The sequence below is a fragment of the Protobothrops mucrosquamatus genome, unplaced genomic scaffold (genome assembly GCF_001527695.2).
Source record: "Protobothrops mucrosquamatus isolate PMUCROS unplaced genomic scaffold, P.Mucros_1.0 scaffold2, whole genome shotgun sequence".
NCBI lineage: Eukaryota > Metazoa > Chordata > Lepidosauria > Squamata > Viperidae > Protobothrops > Protobothrops mucrosquamatus.
In genome coordinates, this window is record NW_015386389.1 from 2,361,821 (window position 1) to 2,386,944 (window position 25,124).

Below are 25,124 nucleotides of genomic sequence, written 5' to 3' on the forward strand. Positions count from 1 at the left end.
CAATTTCATGAAATTACATGAAATGTTAGCTTTGGGGGGAATACTGATTGCTTTTACCTTGTTCAAAAAACTGGGATCGCCTTTTTAAGTTTTTCAAAGAAATAGGTTCTGTGTCTATTTGGAAAAAAATACGGAGATACAAACAGGTCAGTGTGGTGTGGTCTGATTTTAGTGAAAATATCCAAGGTATTATTGTTGTTGTATGGCATTGTTACAGTGGCCAAGAAACCACAATGCTATTGCAGAGTAATAGTTTGGCTTGACAAGGTACCAGTCCTGCTTGCGTGCTTCCCAAGGTGCGCCACAGAAGGACGGGTTGGCTTTGTACCAGAGTGAAAGATGAGCGGCTCGTCCTGCAGCATCATCAAAGGCCCTCTTCCTTCCCAGAGCTGCCTCACAAGCGGGCACCACAATCGGGAAGATTCAGAGCCATCTGGAATCTGACTGCCTGCACAGCGCACCAGTTCGTCTCCCCACCAAAGTGGTACCTATCTATCTACTTGCATAGAACATGCTTTTGAACTGTTAGCTGGACAGAAGCTGAAGCGAGTGACAGGAGCTCACCCCACCATGCAGTGCTAGGGCTCGAACTGCTAGAGCTGAGACTATCTCCAATATCATTAAGCCACTGGGCCACCGTTCCTCTACATTGACAGGCATTGGCTTGACTGCATTCAAACAAATGGGTCATCACTTTGGGGATAGGGGGACCTGATTTTTCAGAGCCTAAATCAAACCTCTGCTCTTCACTAACCCAGACCCACTGAAGCATCACCAGATCAAAGCCAAACCAGCAGTTCCTGCAACCGGGTAGGTCCGAGTAACAATTTTGCCCTAGCAAAGTTGCCTGACCCCAATGCCGTTCTCAGCCTAAACCACTTGTAAAGGAGACTATTTGTAGCTCAGGGTTGAAATGAGGAGTCCTTGGTGCTCTCTGAGCTGGATTGTTTGTTTGCAGATGTTTCATTACCCAAACTGGGTAACATCATCATCAATAGTAGAGTCACTATTGATGATGTTACCTACTTGGGTAATGAAACATCTGCAAGAAAACAATCAAACTCAGAGAACACCAAGGACTCCTAAACCCCTTGATGTGCTAACTCTACACAGGGTCTTGAGCTCTTTGGAGGACAGGCAGGTCTTCTCAATCAACTCCTTTTCAAATTTTATTCATTGGGAAGGAGCTCACCCCACTTTAAAGAGGTTTTCCAGGCCAGCAATAAGCAGGGGAGAACTGCATGATGGTCACTCTTAAAGATCCCTCTGGGATGGCTGCAATTTTGCTCCCAAGCTATACTGAAAAGAAACAGACCTCTGCTCTCTGACCATCATCCACAGTTCTAGCAGACAATGCAGGCTAGTATTAGGTTACAGCTTATATTTTCCTTCTTTTATTTTCCAATAAAGGCTAACATTAAAAAAGAAGCCCAAATCTTATAAGGCACGCAGACAAATATACTTGGCCAGGAGGCAGAGGTGTTTTTTTTTAAGCTTGAAGACTCCTTACCCATTCTTCTGGAAGAGGCAGTTAACCTGCCCAGCAGGTAAAAATGACGTCGGAAGGCAGATGATTCAAAGCAGGTAAAAACCTCTCCTTTTGCTATTGACTTGGTGCATCTCTGCCTCGTTTGTATTTCTAAAACCACACTGTGTTTTTATTAGCAGCTAATGATATTTTATTTTATGTACTTTTTATAGATCCGGTCCCTTTCTGCGGCTTAACTAATAGTAAGCTCTCCTACTTCAAGTGCACTGTATAGTTTTACCTTTTTGTTCACAGCAGCGGGCATCATCCTGCATTCCGTTGACTTTTGTTTCGGAACCCTGGAAACAGAAAATTGGCAGAGGATGGCTTTAATTTCTTCCACTTCCAGAAGGTAATACCTGACTTTGACTCGTCTGACAAACCAAACCACCAGCTACCTTGCTTCTCTCCTTGGTTAGTTTCCAACCATTGCTTCTTGTCCTGCCTTCTGCTGCTTTGGAAAATAAGTTGACCCCTTCTTCTTTGTGGCAGCCCCTGAGATATTGGAAGACTGCTATCATGTTATCCCTCGTCCTTCTCTTCATTAGACTAGACATACCCAATTCCTGCAACCTTTCTTCATATGTTTTAGCCTCTAATCCACTAAGAACTCCTTGCCTTCACTCTGGCAGGATTGGACACCCCCTTTATGGACTGTTAATGACTCTTTGACCAAGCACAGACCCACCATCTGATTCGGCTGCCCACGTTCTAAAGCTAAAGTCTTGTAGCTTTGCATTAGAAATGCTGTTCTTTGGCCTCGTGATTTATTTATTGGAATTTACAAATAATCTACATTTTATATTATATTAAATAAAATGTTATATATTAAATGTTATTTAATATTTATTAAATTTATATCTGCCCATCAGGCAGATCAAGGCAACTCTGGGTGGCTTACAATGTAACGAAACACACAGTACATACCCAAAAACAATTAGAAATGTAAAAACAGATTAAAATTTACAAAAGATTACGAACACATTTTCCTTGGCAGATTAACCTGACAGCTGGAATTGATTTTGGAGTGGCAGAGCAGAATTTGTAGAATATTCTCATGATCCCAATTTAAAGCAAATGCTTTTCTCTCTCTTTGTCTCTCTTTTTCTTTGTATGTGTTTGTGGTTGTGCATGCATGCATGCCTTTGTGTCACCTTCGTGTGACTCCTTGGCTACTGCTTGGATTAGTCCCTGTAATTTTAGGGACTGGCCCAAGGTCACCCAGCTGGCTTCATGTCTAAAGTAAGACTAGAACTCACAGTCTCCCAGTTTTTAGCTCAATGTCCTTAACCACTACCTCAAAATGGCTCTCAAAATATTGAATATACTCTTTTGTCTCCAGATCACTTTAATACCCCTACAGAAGGAGATGAAGACACCTCCCCCATCCCAGGTTTAAGGGTAAAAGAACAGTGTTACATCTTGGAATCACCCATGACTAGAAGTTGTGAACACTTTCTTCTGGAGGAAACAGGTCCATAACTTACATCATTCTGCAAATGGCTGTGCAACTCCCTTTTGGACATCTGTTGACTTTGCGTTGAAGCGTGATCTCCTGATGTGGCATCAATCCATTTGTTTTCAGATGTACCTATAATTTTGGTAGCCATACTGGTAAGATTGAGGATTTTGTGCCTTGCAAATGGCGGGAAAGGCTGGTCTTTGCCCCAATCTGATTGATATGTGGAGATCAAAAGAAATTGGAAAGGTAGACAGGGGGAACGTCAAAGTGTAAAGGGAATTGACAAAAATACATCCAAACAACACATAAAGAGGAGAGAAAAAATATAATAGAGGACAGGAGAAGGAAGGAGTGATTTTGGGTGTTAATGTGGAATGTCCTATTAGGGCTTTTTATGATAGACCGCCTTTTCCCCAAAGCAAGAATTAGTCAAAAGTATGCACAATAAAAGCAAGTTAATTAACAGCAACTATTTTATACACCAAGCAATAATTAGTCAAAAGCTTGCACAATAAATAGCAAGTTTACTAACAGCAACTTTATTTTAAATTAGAAGAATTTCAAAACATTGGGAAGTAGAGTTGATCTTAGAGTCTTCACACATATCGTTGCCTAATGAATGGGGGCATAGACAAAATCAAAGTACATTGAGATCAACTCTTTCCAAGAACATCCTTACTCCAGGAAATGACTTCCCAATTTCTAGAAAGTAAACTTGCTCAGCCAGCTGGTGACAGTGTAATTCATGCAACAATGAGAAAATAATAAATATATTTCTTGCCACAAATGCTTTATTTTTTTTACAAAAGCAGAAATACTAACTGTAGATACTTTAATGGAAACAAACCACCAGCTCCTGCTGAAGGCTGTAAGAATTCAGAACTCACCCACCATAATACAACTTAGAGGAAAGAGGAGACAACTCACACTGCACTCAGTGCAAGTAAACACGCACCCTTCCTTCCATGCCGCCTCACGTCCATAACAAGGCATCCATTTTCCAGGGCTTGGAAAATGGCAGCTTCCCACTCGCCCTGCTCCAGGTGTGAAACACTGGTGCCCCCAAGGGACAGGATTTCATCCCCAACTTTCAACTGGCAAAAATCTGCAGGGCTCCCTGTCGAGAGAAAGGCCAATGAAATCACATAAAACCTCCATATATCCAGCGTCAGATTGTAGAGCATGTTAGTCCAAGCAACTCTCTCCTGAAGTTTTAAGGAAACCTGCTTTCAAGATTTGGGGTCATTGGCTGTATTGGCTGTATTGGCACCCTTTGGAGCAGGTGTGGGAAAGCGATGGGGATGAAGTAATGCTCTGAGCTCAAGTCACAAGGCTTTGCAAAAGTACCCCTTTGGAATGCCGGATGGTGCCACGAAAGTTTGTGTGACACCAAGAAAGGGATATTTCTTATGAAGAAAAAGAAGGCCTTTTTATTGGGGCGGGGAGGAGATCAATGTTGGAACGAGACACTCCAGGATGGAAAGTTAGCCCAGAATTTCTTGCATAGCCCTGAGATCCATAGTAAAAGCTGTTAGGAGATGAGATGGTCCTGCATTTGAATATTAATATCAAACTGTTTGGGGCTTTAGAAGGAACCAGCCGATCCTAAAAGCAAGTCAACTTTGCATGTCAACAGTCTTTGTTTTTTTCACATTCTTGCAAGCTGAATTCTTTCCTCCCCTTTCTCCTTCTCCTTTTCCATTTTCTCCCTTCCCTTCCCTTCCCTTCCCTTCCCTTCCCTTCAAGGAAAATGCAAGATTTAAATACTGTTGTTTACCTTCTTCTATTGATTTTACAAAGACACCAGAAGGATTCTGGTACACGGCAAATCCAAAGCTACGACTGCTGCCTGGTTTCTGATTTATACTGATTCTCATATCGCTGTATTGCTCCTAAAAAATGAAGGAGGAGGAGAAGGATACCAAAGAATGTCAACAGTCATTCATTCACATTACCTTAGCTAGTCTTTTTAGATTGTTTCAGGCACAACTAGAGCATTCACTGTTTATATCCTGTCTCTCCTGACATTTTAAGTAATTTAAGAACCTTCATGTGGTTTGAAGTGTTAGAAATCAATCAAAACACTAAACCAGGGGTCTTCAAACTTGGCCCTTTTATGACTTGTGGACTTCAACTCCCAGAATTCCTCAGCCAGGCAATGCCTGGCTGGGACTTGAAGTCCACAGGTCATAAAAGGGTCAAGTTTGAAGACCCCTGCACTAAACTAAGAGATGTCCAACAAATATAGCAGTCCTTGACAGACAAGAGTTGAGACCATCCTGGACTAATTGCCACAGAGTAGTGCAACTAAGAAGGGATTTCCTGCAGGATTAACCACTGAAGCTACTTTTTGTCTCATCAAACTGTTCTCCATAAGCTCTGGCACTCTCTAGCCCTCTTCTGACCTCTCTAGAGAAAGTCTTCTGAGCCACAGAGAGTCCTAGAAAACTGTTTCAAGTCTAACTCTTCCCTCACATTTATGACTCATTAGAAGAACCTCCCATTTATTCCCCAGGTTGACCACCTCAAGATTCCCTTCTCTAGGAAAGTTATCCATGATCTTCTCTAGCTTAAAAGTAATGCCTGATTCTTTGTGGGGTAGAGCTTCCTGTACTTTGGAAAACAGAAGCATTTCTCCAACTTACGTGCTGTCTTGATTCCTCAGTGCCTGAAAGGGTTCTCTCCTTGGGAGCAGAAGATCTAACGGTCATTGAATCACGACCGGTGTGATGATCTGATTTAGGGTCCAACTCAGGTGTTCTCCTTCTCTGCTCCTCCAGTAAGTGGCTTGTCCTGGTTTTGCTGCCTTCTGCAACTTGTTGCTCTATCTGGCCTTGGCCTTGTTGTGACCCTCCTGTCTGAGCTTCAGATCCCCTGCTGTGCCCTGACTGAGCATTCCTGGGCCCTTCCATTCCTCCATTGTATTTCATGGCTGCATCAATCTGGAAGAAAGATTTTTAAAAGAGACATTTTCAACATTGGCCTGGGCAGCATCTACTGAAAATCTTCCTCATGTTTTCCCAGCCCCTATGTGCCTTGCTAATTATCTGCAGTGTTAATACAGTATTGTTGTTTGCTTTAAGTCAGAATGTTCTGGTCTGAATGAAAGCATGAAAGACTAGGTTGCAAGGACATAATAGCAATAGAACTTAGACTTATATACCGCTTCACATTGCTTTACAGCCCTTTCTAAGCAGTTTACAGAGTCAGCATATTGCTCCCAACAATCTGGGTCCTCATTTTACCGATCTCGGAAGGATGGAAGGCTGAGTCAACCCTGAGCCAGTGAGAATCGAACTGCCAAACTGCAGTACTGCATTCTAACCACCGCGCCACCATGGCTCATACACAAACCTATATAAGTCCAGATTTAAAACACTGAGGCTGATGGGTTGATATACAAATAGTAGACAAATAGTTGCAAATCCAAAGGGAAATAATTTTGATTCCTTTTAAGTAAGTAGTTTTACCATTTCTCTTGGAAATCTCCCTAAGGGGGTTGTGCATCTATATACAAGAATAGATATACATTATATTTTCTTTTTTATATTTTAGATATGAGACTGCAGATATAAAAGCAATTAAAGTGTGAAATTAGCCAGAGTTGTTCTCTTTAGATACAAGCCAGGTTTTTTTTACCGTAAAGGACCTGGGAAGCGAGGAGATTCCTCTCATAGGAGCCCCAAAAGGCCTCGGGGTGACCACTGATGTCAACCTGGCAGTGTCGGTCTTCTGATAACTTCTTGGTAGAGAGGCTGAAACCCGACCAGATCCAATTTGGGCATTTGATGACCGGGAACTTGGCAAAGGGGGCTCCATCCTTTCTCCAGCCAGGCTGTCTACTGAGGTGAGAGGCTCATCCTTCACCCCACGTTCTGGTTTCTGGTCCCTTAGCTCATGATCATCTTCCCTTTTCAAGCCTCCATTTGCCTCGGTTGGAACACAGACTTGGGGAGATGGTTTCTCTTCCCTAAAGACGTCATCATTTGAGAAATACGATTGTTCCATCTCCTGCCAAGAGTTCCTCAGAGGAGCTTGATCTCGCCTCTCTCTAGAACAAAAGGAAAAGCTTTGGGTAACCTATGACCTCACAAGTAGGTTGTGTGTGTGTGTGTGTGTGTGTGTGTGTGTACAACTTGCAAGGTTGCAGTTATGTTTGATTCAAAGGGGACACAGCAGGATTCAGGGCTGTTCTACAACACTCTTCTGTTCCCAAAGTAAACATGTACTATTTTCACGATGCTGGTGGCACACTTTTCCTCTGGACTTTTTTTAAAAAAAATAATTCTATGTTAGATAAAGAGGATTTGTCCACGTTTCAAATTAAAAGGTAAAATCTCTAATGCCGCTTGACCATCAGGGGAATATATTTTAAGAGCCAATGGTATCCAATCCAATCCTCGATTTACAACAGTTCTTTTCGTTGACCATTTGAAGTTACAAGGGGAACTGGGGGAAAAAAAGACTTTTGTTTTTCACACTTTGCGCTGCAGCATTCCCACAATCATGTGATCGACATTCAAATGCTTGGCAACTGCGTACTGTTTAAAAGAGAGTTAAAGGAGGTTATAGATATGTTATTTTAATAGTTGATTAATGTTAATTAGAGTATGATTATGTTATTGTTAACCCTGTGATTGGCACTGGGAAGTGAGGGGGGAGGGAGGGGGGGTGGAAGAGTGGGAAGGGGAAGGGGGGGATTTATATTGTAAAATTTTATAAAATTTTTAATAATAAAAAAAAAATGCTTGGCAACTGGCGTGAATTTATGACTGTTCCAGTGTCCCGGAGTCATGTGATCCCCTTTTGTAACCTTCTGATCAGCAAAATCAATGGGAAAGCCAAATTCACTTAACAACAAGGGATTCACTTAATAACTGTGGGAAGAAAAGTCGTAAAATGGAGCCAAATTCACTTAACCACTGTCTTGCACAACAACAGAAATTTTGGGCTCAATTGGGGTTGCAGGTAGAAGGCTACCTATAAACAGAATTTTATTTGTGCGTTCCTTCTTCTTAAGAAACCACAAAGCGCCTCCTGCGTTTCATTGAAAAGAACTCTGGATATCTGATAGCATCAAACGAGGACAAAATGAAGCAGGCCAAGAAAGATCTTTAAAAGCCTCTTTTGCAGGGCAAACATCACCCATTCCCCACAGCCCCTCCAATTCTCCTCAATAGTTATATAAGACTTGTATTAAGAATGCAGAAATGGAGCTTAAGTCAAAGCAGGTTGGTTTGCGATCCAGAGACAAATCAATATTGTAACGGAACAAACAAATAAGGAAGTTGAAAATGAACCCAGCTAATATGGCGACATCAGTGAGGCTTAAATTAAAAGGTTTCCTTCAAAACGATGTACTGAAATTATTGACCTATTTGGTAAATTAATTTTATTGATATGAGATTGTTATCATTTCATTATTTAGGAATCCAATTATCCAATCACTCCGGAAAAAAGAACTGACAATTAAATATGCCGGCAACTGAGCGTGTAAATAAAGTCAAAGACAATCAATTAAAACCAGTTTGCTGCTGAATTCCAGCCAACGTAGAAAAGATTAAGCCTTTAAAGCTGCTAGACATGGCTGGCTAGTATTACCTGTCTCTCTGCATTTCTTTCAGGGTTTTGCTGCGCCGTTCCGAGCTTTCCGAAGCTCTTCGCTCAATTTCTTCTCTCTCCTCCTTTTTCCTTTGCAGATCAGAGGTGTGGCTCCTGCGCCTACTTTTCCATTTTGCCAAATCCTACACAAAAAAGCCACAGCAAGCAACGGTTAGGTAAAGCCTCGGTCTACAAGCTCCTCCAGCTGAACACTCAAGGGCCGTGTTCCCTGACCAAGAGTGAGCAGCTGACTGTTTTCACCTGAGATACCTATTGTGTTGCCTTCTCAAATGTCTTTTCACCAGCCTGTCCCCGATCTGAACAATGGCAGCCTTTCAGCTTTCTGACGCTTGCTAAAAGGTTTTGCAGGAGAAAATGCACCTGCTGCTCTAAAATGGAAGCTCGCGACATTCCAATATTCCTTCCTAATTTCTACACAAATCCTAACTTCCAACTTTTTAGGCTTTGTTATTCAAAGCAGCAACGGGAGCTGGTATTTTTTTTTTTATTATTAACCTGATCACCCAGCTCAGGAGCATTTCACATACTCTTGAATTACCTGGTGTAATTCGAAAGGGTGACTGAAAACCAAAACAGTATTGGATTCTCAGATGCCCTAACTGAGGAATGCATTTCCACAACAGTGATTACTTCACCGTGGTGGCGCGGTGGTAAGAATGCAGTATTGCAGGCAAATTCTGCCAACTGCCAGCAGTTCAATCCTCAAGGTTGACTCAGCCTTCTATCCTTCCGAGATCGGTAAAATGAGAACCCAGACTGTTGGGGGTAATAGCTGACTCTGTAGAGAGGGCTGTAAAGCAATGTGCAGCAGTATATAAATCTAAGTGCTATTGCTATTGTTGTTGGTGTTAATTTTAGCCTCACTTTCAGATATTGTTGTTATTCCCACGCTTTAGTCTATGAGAACATGTGTGTGTGGTATGCAATTTCTTAAGAACTAGCCACCTTAATGGTTGCACCTTCCAGTCTTGGATTCTTCTCTGTGTCCTTTTGGCTCTAACAAAATTTAGGCCTTTCAATCATGTATGATCTTTCTGTATCATGATCTGCTAATCAATTTTATATCTGCTGTTACAATATTTGCTATCTGCAGCTGTCAGTTGATTCTGTCTGTTTTTTTCTCAGACAGAAAATGCACCTTGCTGAATTCTCATCTGAGGCCAAGAATCACCACTGGAAGAAAAATCACATTGCTTTTCTAGCACTTCTATTGGAAGATATGGAGACCAAAGCTAGCGAAAGCATCTTTTGAAGTTCTTCTGGGCCTTTAATCCATTTTCCATTACTCTGTTCCCACCCTCAGCCCTCCTCCCACTTCTAAAGGAGAACCCAACCCACGTGCCATCCCATCTCCTACTTCTGATAAGCACGGGATTAATGGCTGCCACCCAAATTCCGTTTCTTGTGGACCGTCTTTTAGAACCACCGAGAGGGACTGCAAAGAAGGGTCTTTCCAAGTCTTACATCTTGCCATTGCTGATCTTGTTCCCGCAGCTGAGTTTTTATTCTCTGGAGCTCTTCGTAACGCATCTGCCGGATTGTTTGTAGCTCATCTGCACTGACGTCATTCAAGGATTTACTCCTAGAGGTAGAGACAGACTTTTAGAGTTCCAGACCATTTCCTTCTTCAAGAAGGGATCGAACAATCTGATTAGCAGAAATAGGACTAGATGCTCTACAACCAGGCACTTTTTGGTGGCGTGTAGGGTGAGAATGCTTTGCTGCACCTATGAAATGGCCATCTCAGAGCGTCACAAAATTGTGGAGTTGGAAAAAGCCAGAAGGATCCTTTGGTCTAACCCTCTACAAGGGAGAACCAATTAGGAGAGATGGCTCTCCAGCCTCTTCTTAAGAAACTCCAGAGATGAAGAAGCCACATCTGTCACACTGTGAGGCAATAGATGTTACCATCAGATTTTTTTTCTCTCCTTATACTTAAATGAAATACAGGTTTCTAAAATCAGTTCCTGACCCTCTTCCGTGGGTTATCCTTTTATAGAGCACTTTACGTAACTTTTAATGATTTTTAATGAAAGGGTCTAAATATGAGATGGCCATTCCCACCCGTCTTTTCAAGGCTCTGGGTCAATATTTAGAAGAGCTCTCTTCCAAATCCGTAACTCGGGACACTCTGAAAGTTGCTACACTGAATATCAAAGTCTGCCTCCCACTTCATGGTCAGGATTCTCTTGGGATGCAGGAGAAGAAAAAAAAAAAAAAGATTCCGTGATCATGTATTTCCTGTAGTCCTAAAATATGCTGAACAAAATAGACTGCAAAACCATAGTACAAAAAACTAAACACTGCCCTTTGCATCTGATCTTAAGCATTACAGAGCAAGTGGTCTCCCACTTCCTATTAAGGAGTTTCTCCATAATCTCACCAATCTCCACCCTCCCTACAACAGATTTTGACATCATGCATAAATGCAGGTGGCCACAGTTGAAGTTATGAGAAACAACGGGGGAGGGGGGAGAGACGCTAAATCTAGATCAGTGGTTCTCAACCTTTTTAATGCCGCGACCCCAACCGGTCATAAGTCGAGGACTAAACCAGTCGTAAGTCGAGGATTAAACCGGTCGTAAGTCGAGGACTACCCAACCGGTCGTAAGTCGAGGACTTTCCCTGCCCAGGAGCGCCACGCATGCATGGTTCCGCCCCCTGCGCCGGCCGAGGCATAGCTGGCAAGCGGCAGAGATGGAGCAGGCCGACCACCAGCTGGCCCAGCCCAAGGGAGGTAAGGCACCCGCCGGAAAAGGGGGAAAAAAATGGCAGACAAAAAAAAAATGGCAGACAAAAAAAATGGCGGACAGCCTTGCTTGGCAACCCCCATGAAATGGTCGATCGACCCCAAATGGGGTACCAACCCACAGGTTGAGAACCACTGATCTAGATCGTCTTAGGTTTGTCCATTATGTGTGGCTGGGGTACCCCAACATTTGCACTATCCCTTAAAGTGCACCATGAAGCTATGTGGCTCCCCCATTGAACAAAGGGACACATGGTGTAGGCACGGGCAAGAAAGAAACAAATCCCATGTTTTAAAGAATTATGGCACAGTGTTGGTATAATACAATGTGATGTTGTGTTTTATCAACCAGTTAATAGCTTCATCCTATAGTAGGTGAGATAAGCTATTATGGCTTATTTAACAAGCCATACAAGAGACCATCCGTTGTGCTCTGAATGCTTCCTCCAGACGGGAGGTTCCTTCAGAATCCCCAAAAACAAAGCAAAAGAGAAGAATGGGGGAAAGAATAATCTTTCTTCATCTCCCAAGAAAATTCCATAAATGAGATTATAAATGAGGTTATAAATCTAATATATCTATTTTATATTTATTTTGGAGGAGGAAGAGGAGGTGAAGAAGAAGAAGAAGAAGAAGAAGAAGAAGAAGAAGAAGAAGAAGAAGAAGAAGAAGAAGAAGAAGAAGAAGAAGAAGAAGAAGAAGAAGAAGAGGAGGAGGAGGAGGAGGAGGAGGAGGAGGAGGAGGAGACGACGACAAGGGAGAGAAAAGTAACATATGACAAAACTCTTCACTTTATAATTAATAACAAAAGATCTAAGCACATCAGAGTCGACAGTTATATGTCCCCTCGCAGTGACCCTTGATGATTCTGGAAGCTGATAACCGGTTAGGATGGAGTTAATCTCCAAACTGATCACGGATCTGGTCCTCTTCCAAATCCAGCTGCCCCCCCAACACCTCCCCCCACTAGATAAGACTTCAAAGAAGTGATGAAAGACTCATGCATCTTCACCCAATTCTCATGTGCCCCCCAACCCCAAGGCAGCCCCCATGCACGTCAGCAGCATCAGCATCAGCCAAAGCAACTCTCAGAGATCAGCCTGGACCAGCATTTCCTTCGTGGCCTATCTTTTCATTTCTCTTTTCTCTTCTTTTCTCTTTCTTTCTTTCCTTCCTTTTCTTTCCCTCTCTCCCTCCCCCTTTCTTTCTTTCTTTCTTTTCTTTCTTTCTCTTTTTCTTTTTCTTTCTCTCTCTCTCTTTCTTTCTTTCTTTATTTCTTTTTCCTTCCTTCCTTCCTTCCTTCCTTCCTTCCTTCCTTCCTTCCTTCCTTCCTTCCTTCCTTCCATTCCTTTTCAGGGTTAAATCAGCTATCAGCTAATTGATTCATCCTCTTGTCCAGACAAATAGATTGTCTCCCCAAGGGGATTACAGTATATTAACTAAAATCCAGGGCAAACAATAATTCAAATAGAATATTAAATTCTGAGATGCAGCCACAAGCTTTCTTTCCATCTGGAAATAAAACAACCCTTTCATTTTCATGGATCATTTTGGGCTGTAGAGTGTCCTGATAAAGAGCATGGTGAATGGTGATTAGAAGATCTTACACATGAGGGGTCCTTGTTATTCCCTGAGCTTGGTTGTTTTCTTAGAGATGAAACAACAAGCTCAGAGATAACCAAGGAACCCTCATTTCAACCCTGAGCAATAAATATTCATCTTTATCGGAATTTAGAAATACTAGGATTGACAACCTCTTAGTAACATTAGTCCAATCCTAACCGAACTGAAGAGGCCCTTCAAAATCCTATTTTTAATTGTTTTTACAAACTGTTTTCTGGCTAAACTAGATGGCTCAGAGTCATGGGGTTGAATAATGCAAATAAATAAATAAAGCTGAAAATATGCATCTGTTTCCAAAATGGCCGTCCTGCACCTTATTCTTCTGCCGCCCAATAAGATTTATAAGATGTCTCAAATTATATTGACAAGATGGGCTGCTCTTGCCCTATCTCTGCCATCAGCTAAAAAAAAATGGAGTAGCCTTTACTGATGTATTTGTATCTATATCTCTCTCATCTGTCTCTATTTGTCTGTCTACCTGTCTACCTACCTGCCTACCTCTCTCTCTCCCTATTTCTGTCTGTCTGTCTGTCTGTCTGTCTGTCTGTCCGTCCGTCCGTCCGTCCGTCCGTCCGTCCGTCCGTCCGTCCGTCCGTCCGTCCGTCCGTCCATCCATCCATCAATCCAGTGGTGGATTTAGCCGGTTCGCACAACTTCAATAGAACCGGTAGCTGATTTTTTGTTGACTTTGGCAAATCGGCTGAAGCCCTAACCGTTTTTCGCAAGGCCCAGAACAGCCCACTGGAAGTGTGTGAATGCCACTTCCAGAACTCCATTCTGAGCCTCGGAGGCCTGGGGGAGTCCTCCCAGGCCCAGAACAGCCCACCGGAAGTGTGTGGATGCCACTTCCAGAAGTCTGTTTTGAGCCTCAGAGGCCTGGGGGAGTCCGCCCAGGCCTAGAACAGCCCACTGGAAGTGTGTGGATGCCACTTCCAGAAGTCTGTTCTGAGCCTCAGAGGCCCAGGGGAAGGCCTCCCCGGCCCAGAATGGACCACCAGGAGTGCATGAGCACCACTTCCAGAAGTCCATTCTGATCCTCAGAGGCCCGGGGGAGGCCTCCCAGGCTCAGAACGGTGCATTGGAAGTGTGTGGACACCACTTCAGGAGTCTGTTCTGAGCTTCAGAGGCCTGGGGAAGGCCTCCCAGGCCCAGAATAGCCCACTGGAAGTTCATTGACGCTGCTTTCAGAAGTCCGTTCTGAGCCTCGGAGGCTCAGGCCCAGAACAGACTTCTGAAAGCGGCGTCCACACAGAGAACCTGTTGTTCAGGTATTTGAATCCCATTGTATCTATCTACCTATCTACCTATCTACCTATCTATCTACCTATCTATCTACCTATCTACCTATCTACCTACCTATCTATCTATCTATCTATCTATCTATCTATCTATCTATCTATCTATCTACCTATCTATCTACCTACCTACCTACCTACCTACCTATCTACCTATCATCTGAAAAAATCATATATAGACTGATGCTTCAGGGGTGCCTTAAGTATTCTGAGTTTGAAACAGGCCCATTTTGGACTCAAGCATTCTCTTTGGTACAGTATCAGATTTCTATCCAGAGTTCAGGAGAGAACAAGCCACTCAATTTCATGCTGCAAAAATGACCCATTTTCTTTTAAACTGCTCCAAGTCCTGAAAGGGTGGTGTGGGGAAGCCGGTTCGGCACACGTTCACAGACTGAGAATAATTTTGAACATAAGTAAGAGGTTGCTGCCTAAGACATTGTTTATATTCTCTCTAAAATTCTTTACTGGAATTAGGAAGAAAAAGCTGGAATTAAGAGTCCAGGAATGGCAACATAAGGCCGACTTTCCTGTAGGTTGTGATTTCTTTTTTTCAAGCGATTGCCAAACATAAAACGTATATTGTGTGTGTGGATTAGAAAGCGATAAGGAGCCTAAGAAATACGGGTTTCAGGTTTTATTGTGTGGCTTGTAAGTTGTTCAGTGCATTTAATACTGTAGCTTCTACTATTGTTGAGGAACCCAAAGATATTGTTTGGGGTGGCATACATTGCTGGCTATGGGGAAATAAACATTTTTTAAAATGTTTTTCAATCCATGTTCTGCTATTTCCCTTGCCTGCTCAGCTAATCGTCCTTATTTTATGGCCCCTCAAACATTTTAGGCATTTTTCTACATAATATGGAAGGTTTTGACTTTCTGGTGGGATGTTTGTTTGTTTATTAAGCTGCTTAATCACCCACCTCCCTCAGAGAGGGGCTCAGGGCGACATACAATTTAATCAATACTATAACATTTCAAAAACCAAATAATTTAAGATTAAACAATGCTCTGAGTGCGGCTGTTTCAGAGACCTGGGACATGCAACTGAACACCTCCCACACTTACAGACAACATCAGCATGATGGCTTGTGACAACTGGCTTACGCAGCAACAGCTACATTTTATTTTTGACTTATTGTATTTATTTCTGACTTATTTGGGGTCTTTAGCCAAACAGGAGCAGAGTCGCCAACGTTTACCAGAACCGGAGCTGTTTGTGAGAATTTGCAAAGTTGTGCCTAGAGTTCGCTGCCCCCCCCCCCAGCTTCCAAGTTAGTCTCTTGTGGGTTTTCAGGGACAGCAGCAGCAGCCCCTGCAACCCCTTGGGGGGGAGTCCCAAAGATGCTTCCGCGGGCGCTTTGCAAGCCAGTTGAGCGCCAGACCCAAAGCACATGCACACGTGGCCTCAAGCAGAGTTACAAGGAGATCAATGGGAAGGTTAGGGGCGTTCACGGTCTGCCATGCTTCCGTCATTCCACTTACCCGTGTTCCTCAGAAATCTTTTGCAACAGCCTGAGGGAAATCAGAAAACCAACAAAAGTTCATGTGTCCCGTTCCACTGGCATTGCCGTATGTAACGATGCCTACAGGTTCATGCCCACCTTATCAGCTACAGCAGCCATTGAGCTGGAAAAGGGGCACGAGGTCCCTGCAACCAGCTCAACAGCTTCGTCTTTTGAAGAACCATTTTAACTTTTAACTTTTCAATTTGTCCTTAAACACTTTTCTGCCCTCTGTTTCTCATTGTTTGATACGGACCATGCAAATGTACGAGCTTCACTTATGAAAATGCCAATGGTTACATCACAGTTGTACATAGAGCATTTTTCACTATTTCAAACAAATTTTAAGGCATGTCAAAAGCTTAACACACGGGAAAGAAATTAGCTGCAGCTGCTTTAGACTCGGTAGATTTTTAGAATGTAGGTAAGTTGTCGACTTACAACCACAACTGAGCCCCAAGGCTTCCATTTCTAAGCAAGGCAGTTGTTGAGAGAGTTTTGCCCCCATTTCACCATCTTTTCTTGCCACTGTTGTTAACTGAATCATACAGTCATTGAGTGAGTTTGGCTTCTCCCACTGATTCGGCTTGTCGAAAGCCGCTGGGGAAGGTGATCACATGAACCCGGGGCAACACAACTGTCTTAAATACACACCTGTTGTCAAGCACCCAAATTTTGATAATGTGGCCATGGGGATTCTACAATAGTCATAAGGGTGAAAAACGGCCATAAATCACTTTTTTAATGCCGTTGTAACTTTGAATGGTCACTAAACAAATGGCTGTAAGCCGAGGACTACTGGTACTAATTCCAGAACTGCTTAAAGACCATGTGAATCGAATGCCTGGCACCTGCCCAGTTGGTGGGCATAGGAGAAAAAGAAACCCAGTAACAAAGGCTCTTGTCAGCAGAGAACTCAATACATGGGTGGAGCGATCAAGTGTTTATTCTAAATTTAATATTTAAGTTTAAGAAAACGATCAGCTTGCAGATACTTGTTTCCCAATGAAAAATGCACAGTTGGTCCTTTGGAATGAGGCGGTGAGCAACGACACGGAACACTTAAAGAAGAAGTTATGGCTGGTGCAAGGAGAATGGAATGGATGAGGTCATTTCAAGATGAAAAAGACTTTACCAGATGAACATCAGAAACCTCATTAAGATTGACCCAAGACTGTGTCTTCGGGGTGAACGATGGGGCCAATAATCAGCTCTCTAGAATCCAAGCTTCTTCTGTAAAGATTGGAAAAACCCTCCCATATGAGGGGAATTAAAAACAAAAATCAGTGGATATGTTCCTGCCTTTTTCCCTCTCCCTCAAGTATAAATAAACATGTCAATTTCTTTGGAACTGGGCTTGTTTTCTGAGCAACAAGGAAACAATTCTGGACAATTCAGACAATTAACAAGGCTTGGGGGAAAAAATGGGGTTATAGAAACTGTTTTTTTAAAAAAAAAAGCCGAATATTAAGCCGGCGTGATTCAGGAGCACACATTCTGAAACAGTTTAATAGACATTAATTAATAGTCAAGCCAGATTAAATATTGCCAAAATATAGATTCTACTTTGATCTGATCAAAGGAGTTGCAGGCTGAGCAGCAACACATTAAGCCCTTTGTGAGGAAAATAAAATTGGAAAAGCAGTTTATCTTCCTTCTTTCTCATTTTCAGAGATGATTTTTAACACGATAGAAGCATTTTATATTCACATAAGAATTTTTTTTGGAAATAGGCTGTCAGTGATTATGGCTTATGTTTATTCACCCACAGACTTCAAACATACATCATTTTTCGAGAACAATTGCATACTAAGTGGTACCTGCTTCTTATTAACAACAGAAGCCTGTATTCTTGACCCACTACAATAAACATAGTCTTGGAGTTACTCCACAAATAGATCTCTAACTTCTGACAGATGGATTGCGAGCCGTTGATGACCTGAATGAGCAACAACAGAACTGATGGGGATAGACATGAACATCAAGCTTAGACGTCACACCAAGACATGCTTTGTTGAAAACCAAACACCACCGTTCGCTTCCAAGCATTATTTCTAAATACTCAGATGCAAGCACGATTCCATGCACGACCATGAGCTGACCTGTCAACCATTTGCCGTTTCTTATGCCTGATTCTGCTGGCCTCTCTGATGGTTTCCCATTTTTCCATATCTTCTTTGCTACACACTCCTGGAGAGAAGCTCTTGCGTTGCATCTTCCCTCCGAGGCTGAGCAGCTCCATTTTTCGGGTCAACATATCGTCTTTCTTTTGCCTTGAAGAAGAAGATAAGACTTTTCCTCTGCTTTCACGTTCACTCTTAAGGGTGGACTTCTCCAGCAAGCATAGAAACTTGGCCTGAATTTCTGGGGGCAGACTCCAAGGGTCTGGGAAGAGGGCCGGCTGGTATTTGTCAGGGGCACCCGACAAAGGCACTTCTCTCTTTTGCAGTTGAGCTTTGCGAACAGTGAGGTCATCTTTTTCTAAATCTGGAAATATTTCCTCTTCTCCATCTCTGGGCTGAAGCACAATTTCTCCTTCGATCCATGGGCTTTGTTGACAAGACCTCCTAAAATACTCCAAATCTTGGAGAACGACTGGATTCGCGTGGGAGGCACCGGTCTTACGGACGAACAAATCATCGTTTTCCAAATCTGGGTAAAAGTCTCTAATCTCGTGGATTCTTTGGTCACAGCCTGGCCTAAGGTAATTATATTTTCTGCATGTTATGAGCCGAGGCCCTGAAGATGGGTCAACTTTGGTTCTATGATCAGAAGACAGGTGGCCCTCTGAATACTTTTGCAGGGCTCGCAGAAATAAAAACTGGCTGAGATATAAAAGATACACACAAACATTAGATTTGCAGAACGCCGTAGGTCACAGAGACCACAAACTTAGCAAAGGTTGCTAGCCTTAGCAAAGGTTGCAACTTTAGCAAAATTTATCGATTCTGGGCTCTGTCATTTCTGCACATGAATGAAGGATTCTCCCCGTAGACAAAGATCTCGTCCACATCAGAAACGGATGCAGGAAAGAGAGGAAAAAGATTGCAATACTTTTCCCCTCTCCTTTTACTATCATAGCTGGAAGCTTTCAAAAAATATCTATTAAGGCACATCCCCTCAAAAGAGGTCTTCAGCTGCTGAAGTGATACAACCCAGAGAAAGTTTTGCCGACTTAACAACCACTCAACGGAAAGGAAGAGCAAAAGATGCAGACACTCCAGAAAAGTGCACAAACACACACGGAAGCCAGGCTGGCTTGGATGCCCAGTTCTTTAAAAGGACAAGACTTCTACTTTGGGGTAACAGCAAAGCAGGCCAGCCATTGTAACAGGCACAGGTGTAGCAACCAGCAGACATAAAACAATCCAGATCACTTCAGTAGCATGAATTCCAAATGCTCAGGTACAGAGATTGTACTAGAAAGACAGCTTCCGTATCAATATTTCACATCCCCGTTTAGCAAAGCACAAATGCCTTCACTCAAGTCAACCCATCTGGCTCATGCAATTGTAGGAACCTTGGCAGTTCGCCTGCAGCAATTTCAGTGGTTGGCTTGATGGGCTGAGAATCTTCTTGGCATCTGATGCCCAAGCTGTCCATGATGCTATGGCTGGGCTGGACTTTTGCATCCTCCTCTTCAGCATCTGCCAAGCTACTGTATGGGATCCCACATCGGGAGAAGGAGAAAAGGCAGGAAAATAAGTCCTGACCGAAAATTTAGGTTGCAGCAATCTATTTCAGCCAAACAACACAGAGGCCACAGGCACTGATGAACAGAAAAAACTATCCACTGCAATTGCCACAGGCAACAATGGACACCTCCGCCCCCCCCTCCCCCGTGTGCATTGACTCCAATGAGTTAAAATGAGTTTTCTAGAAATCAGGTTGGATGCAGAAAGAACATGCAAGATGACAAACCTGAATCCTTGAATTTCCTTATACCACTGTTTGGAAAAAGATATCCTTTGTGCTTTTTTCCAGTGCAACTCTTCACCCGGAGCCCAAGACTTAGGGAGGAATTTATGAGAGGAAAGTTTTACAGCTGATACAGCAGCACTTATTTTGCGAGCATAAAGGTCATCGGCTTCAATGTCTGGGATGCCCGTGGTTTTCTCCTCCTCCTCCTCCTCTTCCTCCTCCTCCAAATAGTTGGAGAAGTCTGCAAGAATGTAAGTTGCTGACTTGCGTTCCATCCCGGGCCCCAAAATTCTTCTGTGGTTGCTGCACAAAACATCCAGCGAAGTTGGATATATTCAAATACAAACAGAAAAACTGGCTTTTGAATACAGAAGACCGTCTCGCCCTTTGTCTTAAAATTACTGACTTGTGAATGAAGCTAAAGGAATTATGAGTGCAAAACCATTGTACTAAACAAGTACGAACATGTTGAATACATGTAACCCTTCTAAGAGAATAAAATTATAGGAATCATTATTTAAAAAAACCCAAAACCCTTCTGATGGAAGACATGTCTTAAAGAGACTGCCAAAACATTATTTACAGAAAGCTTTTCAAGAACGGATTATTTCGATCAAGAGAGCTGGATATGATGAACGGGTCAAGGGGACAATGATCCCCAAATCCTTTCTGATGGTTACCAAAAGGGGAGCAGAAATTTTTCTTTGCTAAGGACCCACATTTTGTCAAGTCCTCTACAAACACCTGAAGTATTCTCACTTTCCTCTCCCCAGAGACGCTATCGTCAGGCCAATAGATCATCAGTGGCCATGCAACGCCACTATTACTTAGTCCGATTCTCTGCAGAGATTGGCCCAAATAGTAGTTGAAGAATAGAAAGAAAAGACTAGCACCAATGATGTTACCTAGTTTGGCTAATGAAACATCTGCAAGAAAACAACCAAGCTCAGAAAGCACCAAGGACCCCTCAAGAAAAGCGACAGAATATAATTAATACCCGTGGCAGACACTAGAATCGTGTGACGTACAAAAACCATAGCAAACAAACACTTGCAGTCAGGCGCAGCTAGTCCCTATGAATTTCAGAAGGTAGACAAGGAAAGACGCTCCTGGTCTACCACCCGACAGTTTCTACCCTCTTGAGGAACAGCCTGTCTGGGGTGGGAGGGAAAGAAGGAGCCTGAATGAGAGTTATAGCGTATTTTAGGTTCCAACCAATGAACAGCAAGTTTTACTCTCAATAATCCTATTAAAGAGACAGAACACAAAGATTCCAATTTTACCATAAGAAAAAGACGTGTAATGGTTGATAGTGATTAATAAACCTAGTAAGCTTTAAATAGAACCCAACATTGTCCAGACATCCTGCCTGAGCAGGGGGTTGGACTAGATGACCTCCAAGGTCCCTTCCAACTTTATTATTATTATTATTATCTTTCAGAGTTCCCAAATTAAACTAAGATGTTCTTCAATTAAGTGTACTTGGTTTAGTTTTAATTTACACAGTTAAACGGCGGAATTGGTGACAACTACTAGCAGAACCGACCCATCACTGCAAAGTTATCTCAGTGGTTTTTCACTGTAATTTGAATTACTAGCAGCTGAAAGGCAATCCGAGGGACCAAGGCTATGAGACAGGAGGCATCTGATATTCACTAACCTGATCAACTGATCAAGTCTTAGATTCTTGGCTATTAAAGGGGCCGGCATAACCAGAACTAGCAAATGGTAATAACTTTCCCTTCCCCACTGGGTCTCTCACTTTCCCAGTTTGTTTTGGTTTAGCAAAGCATCCCATCAGCATCAGGATCAGTCACAATTTGCCCTCGGAGCTAAAGGTTCAAATTAAGCCTTGCCGCTCCTAAAGATGAAATGCTAAACCATTGCTAAGGGAAACAGCAGCAGGAAAATAAAATTGCATCATAAAAGAAGATGGTGCATTGGGATCCAACAAGCAGATTTTCTCAGCCTTTGCTGTAATCAGAGGGTTTGACATATTTGAGCATTGCGAGAATACCTCGAAAAATTTCCATCCGGTTCAGTAAATACGGGACTCGCCCAGCTTCTTCTGTTATCTTCGTTCTTCTCGATTCTCTTCTTCCTTAAGGGAGCTGGCATATAAGTTGGTGGCTTGGTTTTGCTGGGCAGGAAACGGTTGAATTCTGCAGCAGGCTTGGGTTCAACCAAGGCAACTCGACGGTGGGACATGTCATCTTTGCCGGGATCGTGCATTCTGGCGCGTGTCTCAGAATCCGTGTCACTCTCAAAATCTTTGACAGATATAAGAAGGAACAAAGATCCAGTTAAAATGTAAGAACTGGGGACCCACAAAGTGACAATCAAATACTGATCGGTTCATTGCTTTCTGTTGGAAACAAACAGACCAAACGGCTTTTTTTAGATGAACGCCATAATATCGCATCAAAATTAACTTCGTTCATCTTCCAGGAGATCCATTCAATTTTTTTAATTCCTATTTTAGACTTGCAAAATGATGCATTAGTCCCAGCCCAATGCCAAAGACAATGTTCCATTCTAGAATTTGCAGTACAGGTAGTCCTCAACATATAATCACAATTGAGCCCAAACTTTCTGTTGTTAAATGTCTATGGAGATAGTCATCCAGGTCATGGTTGTCGCAAAGGGTGCTTTTTCAGGAGGCAACTGGGCTTTCTTGTTTTTCTTTGAAGACGGAACGCACCCTTTGCGACAACCATGACCTGGATGACTGAGAATCTCCGTAGACATTCAGCTATGCACTTTGGGATGAACACCCTTTGAACGGTGCAGGAGTATGAATGGATTTCTAGAAAACATTGCAGATTACAGGAATCATTTGCACTTCAGTTTGAGATGCAGACAACACAGACTCATCCCCAACAGCCCACACCTGTCATCAACACTGAAGGGACACAGGGCAGGAAACATCCTGCAGCCAAGAAGGCTCCACACACATTTGCACTACTCAGGTGACCCTGAGGACCCAGATAAACCTCCAGGTGGCCTCAGCATCTCTCTAAAACAGGCATGTCAAACTCGCAACGTCACGTGACGTCGTGCGACGTATCGGGACTTTTTCCCCATTGCCGGCAATGGGGTGGGCGTGGTTTTGGTGTGGCGCATCCGGCCCGCGGGCCGGCAGTTTGACGTGCCTGCTCTAAAAGAATGCAAATGACCAGCTGTCTGCAAGGAGTATAAATCCTTCCATTCCGCACCATCCGGTCAGAGCCGAAGAAGCTTCTTGGATGAGAAGCGAAAAATCTTCAAGGAAAAACAGGGGAGTCCAGTTGCCTCCTGAAAAAAGCACTTCTGCTAAGTTTGACAATTGTTAAGTGAATTTGGCCCCATTTTATGATCCTTTTTGCCACGATTGTTAAGCGAATCATTGCAGTTGTTAAGTTAGTAACACGGTTGTTAAGTGATTTTGCTTATCAGAAGGTGGCAAAAAATGATCAGGACACTGCAACCATTATAGGTATGAAGCACTCACTGCTTCTGGAGGCAGTTTGTTCCACTGGTTAATTGTTCTAACTGTCAGGAAGTTTCTCCTTAATTCTAGGTTGCTTCTCTCCTTGATTAGTTTCCATCCGTTGCTTCTTGTCCTGTCTTCAGGTGCTTTGGAGAATAGCTTGACTCCCTCTTCTTTAGGGCAGCCCCTGAGATATTGGATCACTGCTATCATGTCCCCCCTGGTCCTTCTCTTCATTAAACTAGACATACCCATTTCCTGCAACCGTTCCTTATATGTTTTAGCCTCCAGTCCCCTAATCATCTTTGTTGCTTTTCTCTGTACTCTTTCTAGAGTCTCAACATCTTTTTTACATCGTGGTGACCAAAACTGGATGCAGTATTCCAAGTGTGGCCTGTCAAGGACTGTATCAGTATGCATATGAATGAATCAGTATGAATGAATGAATGAATGAATGAATGAATGAATGAATGAATGAATGAATGAATGAATGAAGGAAGGAAGGAAGGAAGGAAGGAAGGAAGGAAGGAACAAACAAACAAACAAACAAACAAACAAACCAAACTCTAACGCTGAAGTAGAACCCACTTTTTTAAAAAGAAAATCAACGCTTTCCAGTGCAAACTCAAGGGATTTTGCTAGAAAGGAAAGTTGGGTTTGGAAGTGAGTGAAAAGAAAAAGAATCTCCCACAGAGCACATGAGACTGGAAAGGAAATCAGCTGGGATGGAACTGAAGCACTGAAGTATTGATGTAATTATTTTTAGAGGTCTGAATGATGAAATATATTGAGCAGAGCTGAAACGAAGGCTATATTTTTAATGCCCAAGAAAAGGAATGATGAAAATAAAGTTCTAAATCAGTGTGAGGAGGATCAAAGGCGTAAAAAATTCAAACTTCAAATAGAGGATGTTTGTGACTTTTTTAGCCTGTGCATCCAAGCTAGGGTATTTAAAAAAATTATTGCTCTTTTAATTCTCTTGTATTTTTGTTGCATTGATGACTGTATATCTAATGTATGTTTTACCAATCATTTCAAGCCACCGTTCGAAGCTCACAGCTTGAAGTTTACTGTAAATTGCTTTGGGACTTGTGTTTCTGTTTTTAATGAGAAGCAATTGGCAAATGTTTTAAATAAATAGCTTACGATGCATTTTTTTTTAAAATCAGTTGCTCATCATTAAATTTTCTGTGCCTTCGGGCAACCTAATGGACAATCTAAAGGATAACCTGAGAAAAAATAACACATTAAAGGGAATGCAGCAACGGCACCAAACAACACTCGACTTATTTCCAAAGCCTGTCTTCTCAATAATAATAATAATAATAATAATAATAAATTAACCTAAAGCACAGGAATCACCTTCACTGCCACCTTTCAGAGTGAGATCCGAAGAGAAGCTGGTGGAAGATCTGGAGCCGAAAGAGTCCAAGCTGTCTAAGGAATCGTCCCGCTTGTGGCTGGTGGACAATGAAAGCGGATCAATGCGTTCGGTGCACCAAAAATCCCCGTATCCACTGTCTCTCCCACTTTGTTTGGGGCTGTAGGATTCCCCCAGGGCCTGTAGGAGAAACAGCACAAAAGAGGGGTGTGTGTGTATGTGTGTGTGAAGTTCAGCAGAAAGTCTGTAGGATTCAGAGACCAAAGCCTCTTCTCCTTGCCGGTATCACAACTGACAGAAAAAAGGGCTCCTAATTGAAGCTCTCAAAGGCTATTGTTTTAGTCCACAGGTTAAAATGAGATCCACACAAGAAACAGTTGGGGGAAACCGCAACAACCAAGGATGAATCTCATATTTTCATGGGGAAGAAAGGCACTAACATTCCCAGGCCTCTGACATTAGATGGCTGATATTTCTGCCAATGTTTTTGAAGCTTAGGGGTTCATTCATTCTGGGGGATGTCTACCGTCTTTGTTGCCTGCTTTGTCTGTACACAATGAGCAGATAAG

At 42.6% G+C, this 25,124-nt stretch overlaps 1 protein-coding gene across 1 annotated transcript in view; it reads right to left on the reverse strand.

The window, feature by feature from the left end:
• Positions 1–25,124, reverse strand: part of LMO7 (LIM domain 7) — a 71,927-nt gene that overhangs the window by 28,381 nt on the left and 18,422 nt on the right. Inside the window, exons 4-18 of the mRNA XM_029287367.1 lie at positions 24,537–24,735; positions 21,723–21,975; positions 19,706–20,008; positions 19,305–19,442; positions 17,887–18,609; positions 15,765–15,794; positions 10,077–10,194; positions 8,592–8,734; positions 6,630–7,041; positions 5,636–5,932; positions 4,768–4,882; positions 3,946–4,107; positions 3,016–3,200; positions 1,770–1,827; positions 58–114 (exon numbers count right to left, since the gene is read on the reverse strand). Of these exons, the coding sequence (XP_029143200.1) occupies positions 58–114; positions 1,770–1,827; positions 3,016–3,200; positions 3,946–4,107; positions 4,768–4,882; positions 5,636–5,932; positions 6,630–7,041; positions 8,592–8,734; positions 10,077–10,194; positions 15,765–15,794; positions 17,887–18,609; positions 19,305–19,442; positions 19,706–20,008; positions 21,723–21,937 (2,956 nt within the window). The 5' untranslated portion in view covers positions 21,938–21,975; positions 24,537–24,735. The remainder of the gene's footprint in view (positions 1–57; positions 115–1,769; positions 1,828–3,015; positions 3,201–3,945; positions 4,108–4,767; positions 4,883–5,635; positions 5,933–6,629; positions 7,042–8,591; positions 8,735–10,076; positions 10,195–15,764; positions 15,795–17,886; positions 18,610–19,304; positions 19,443–19,705; positions 20,009–21,722; positions 21,976–24,536; positions 24,736–25,124) is intronic.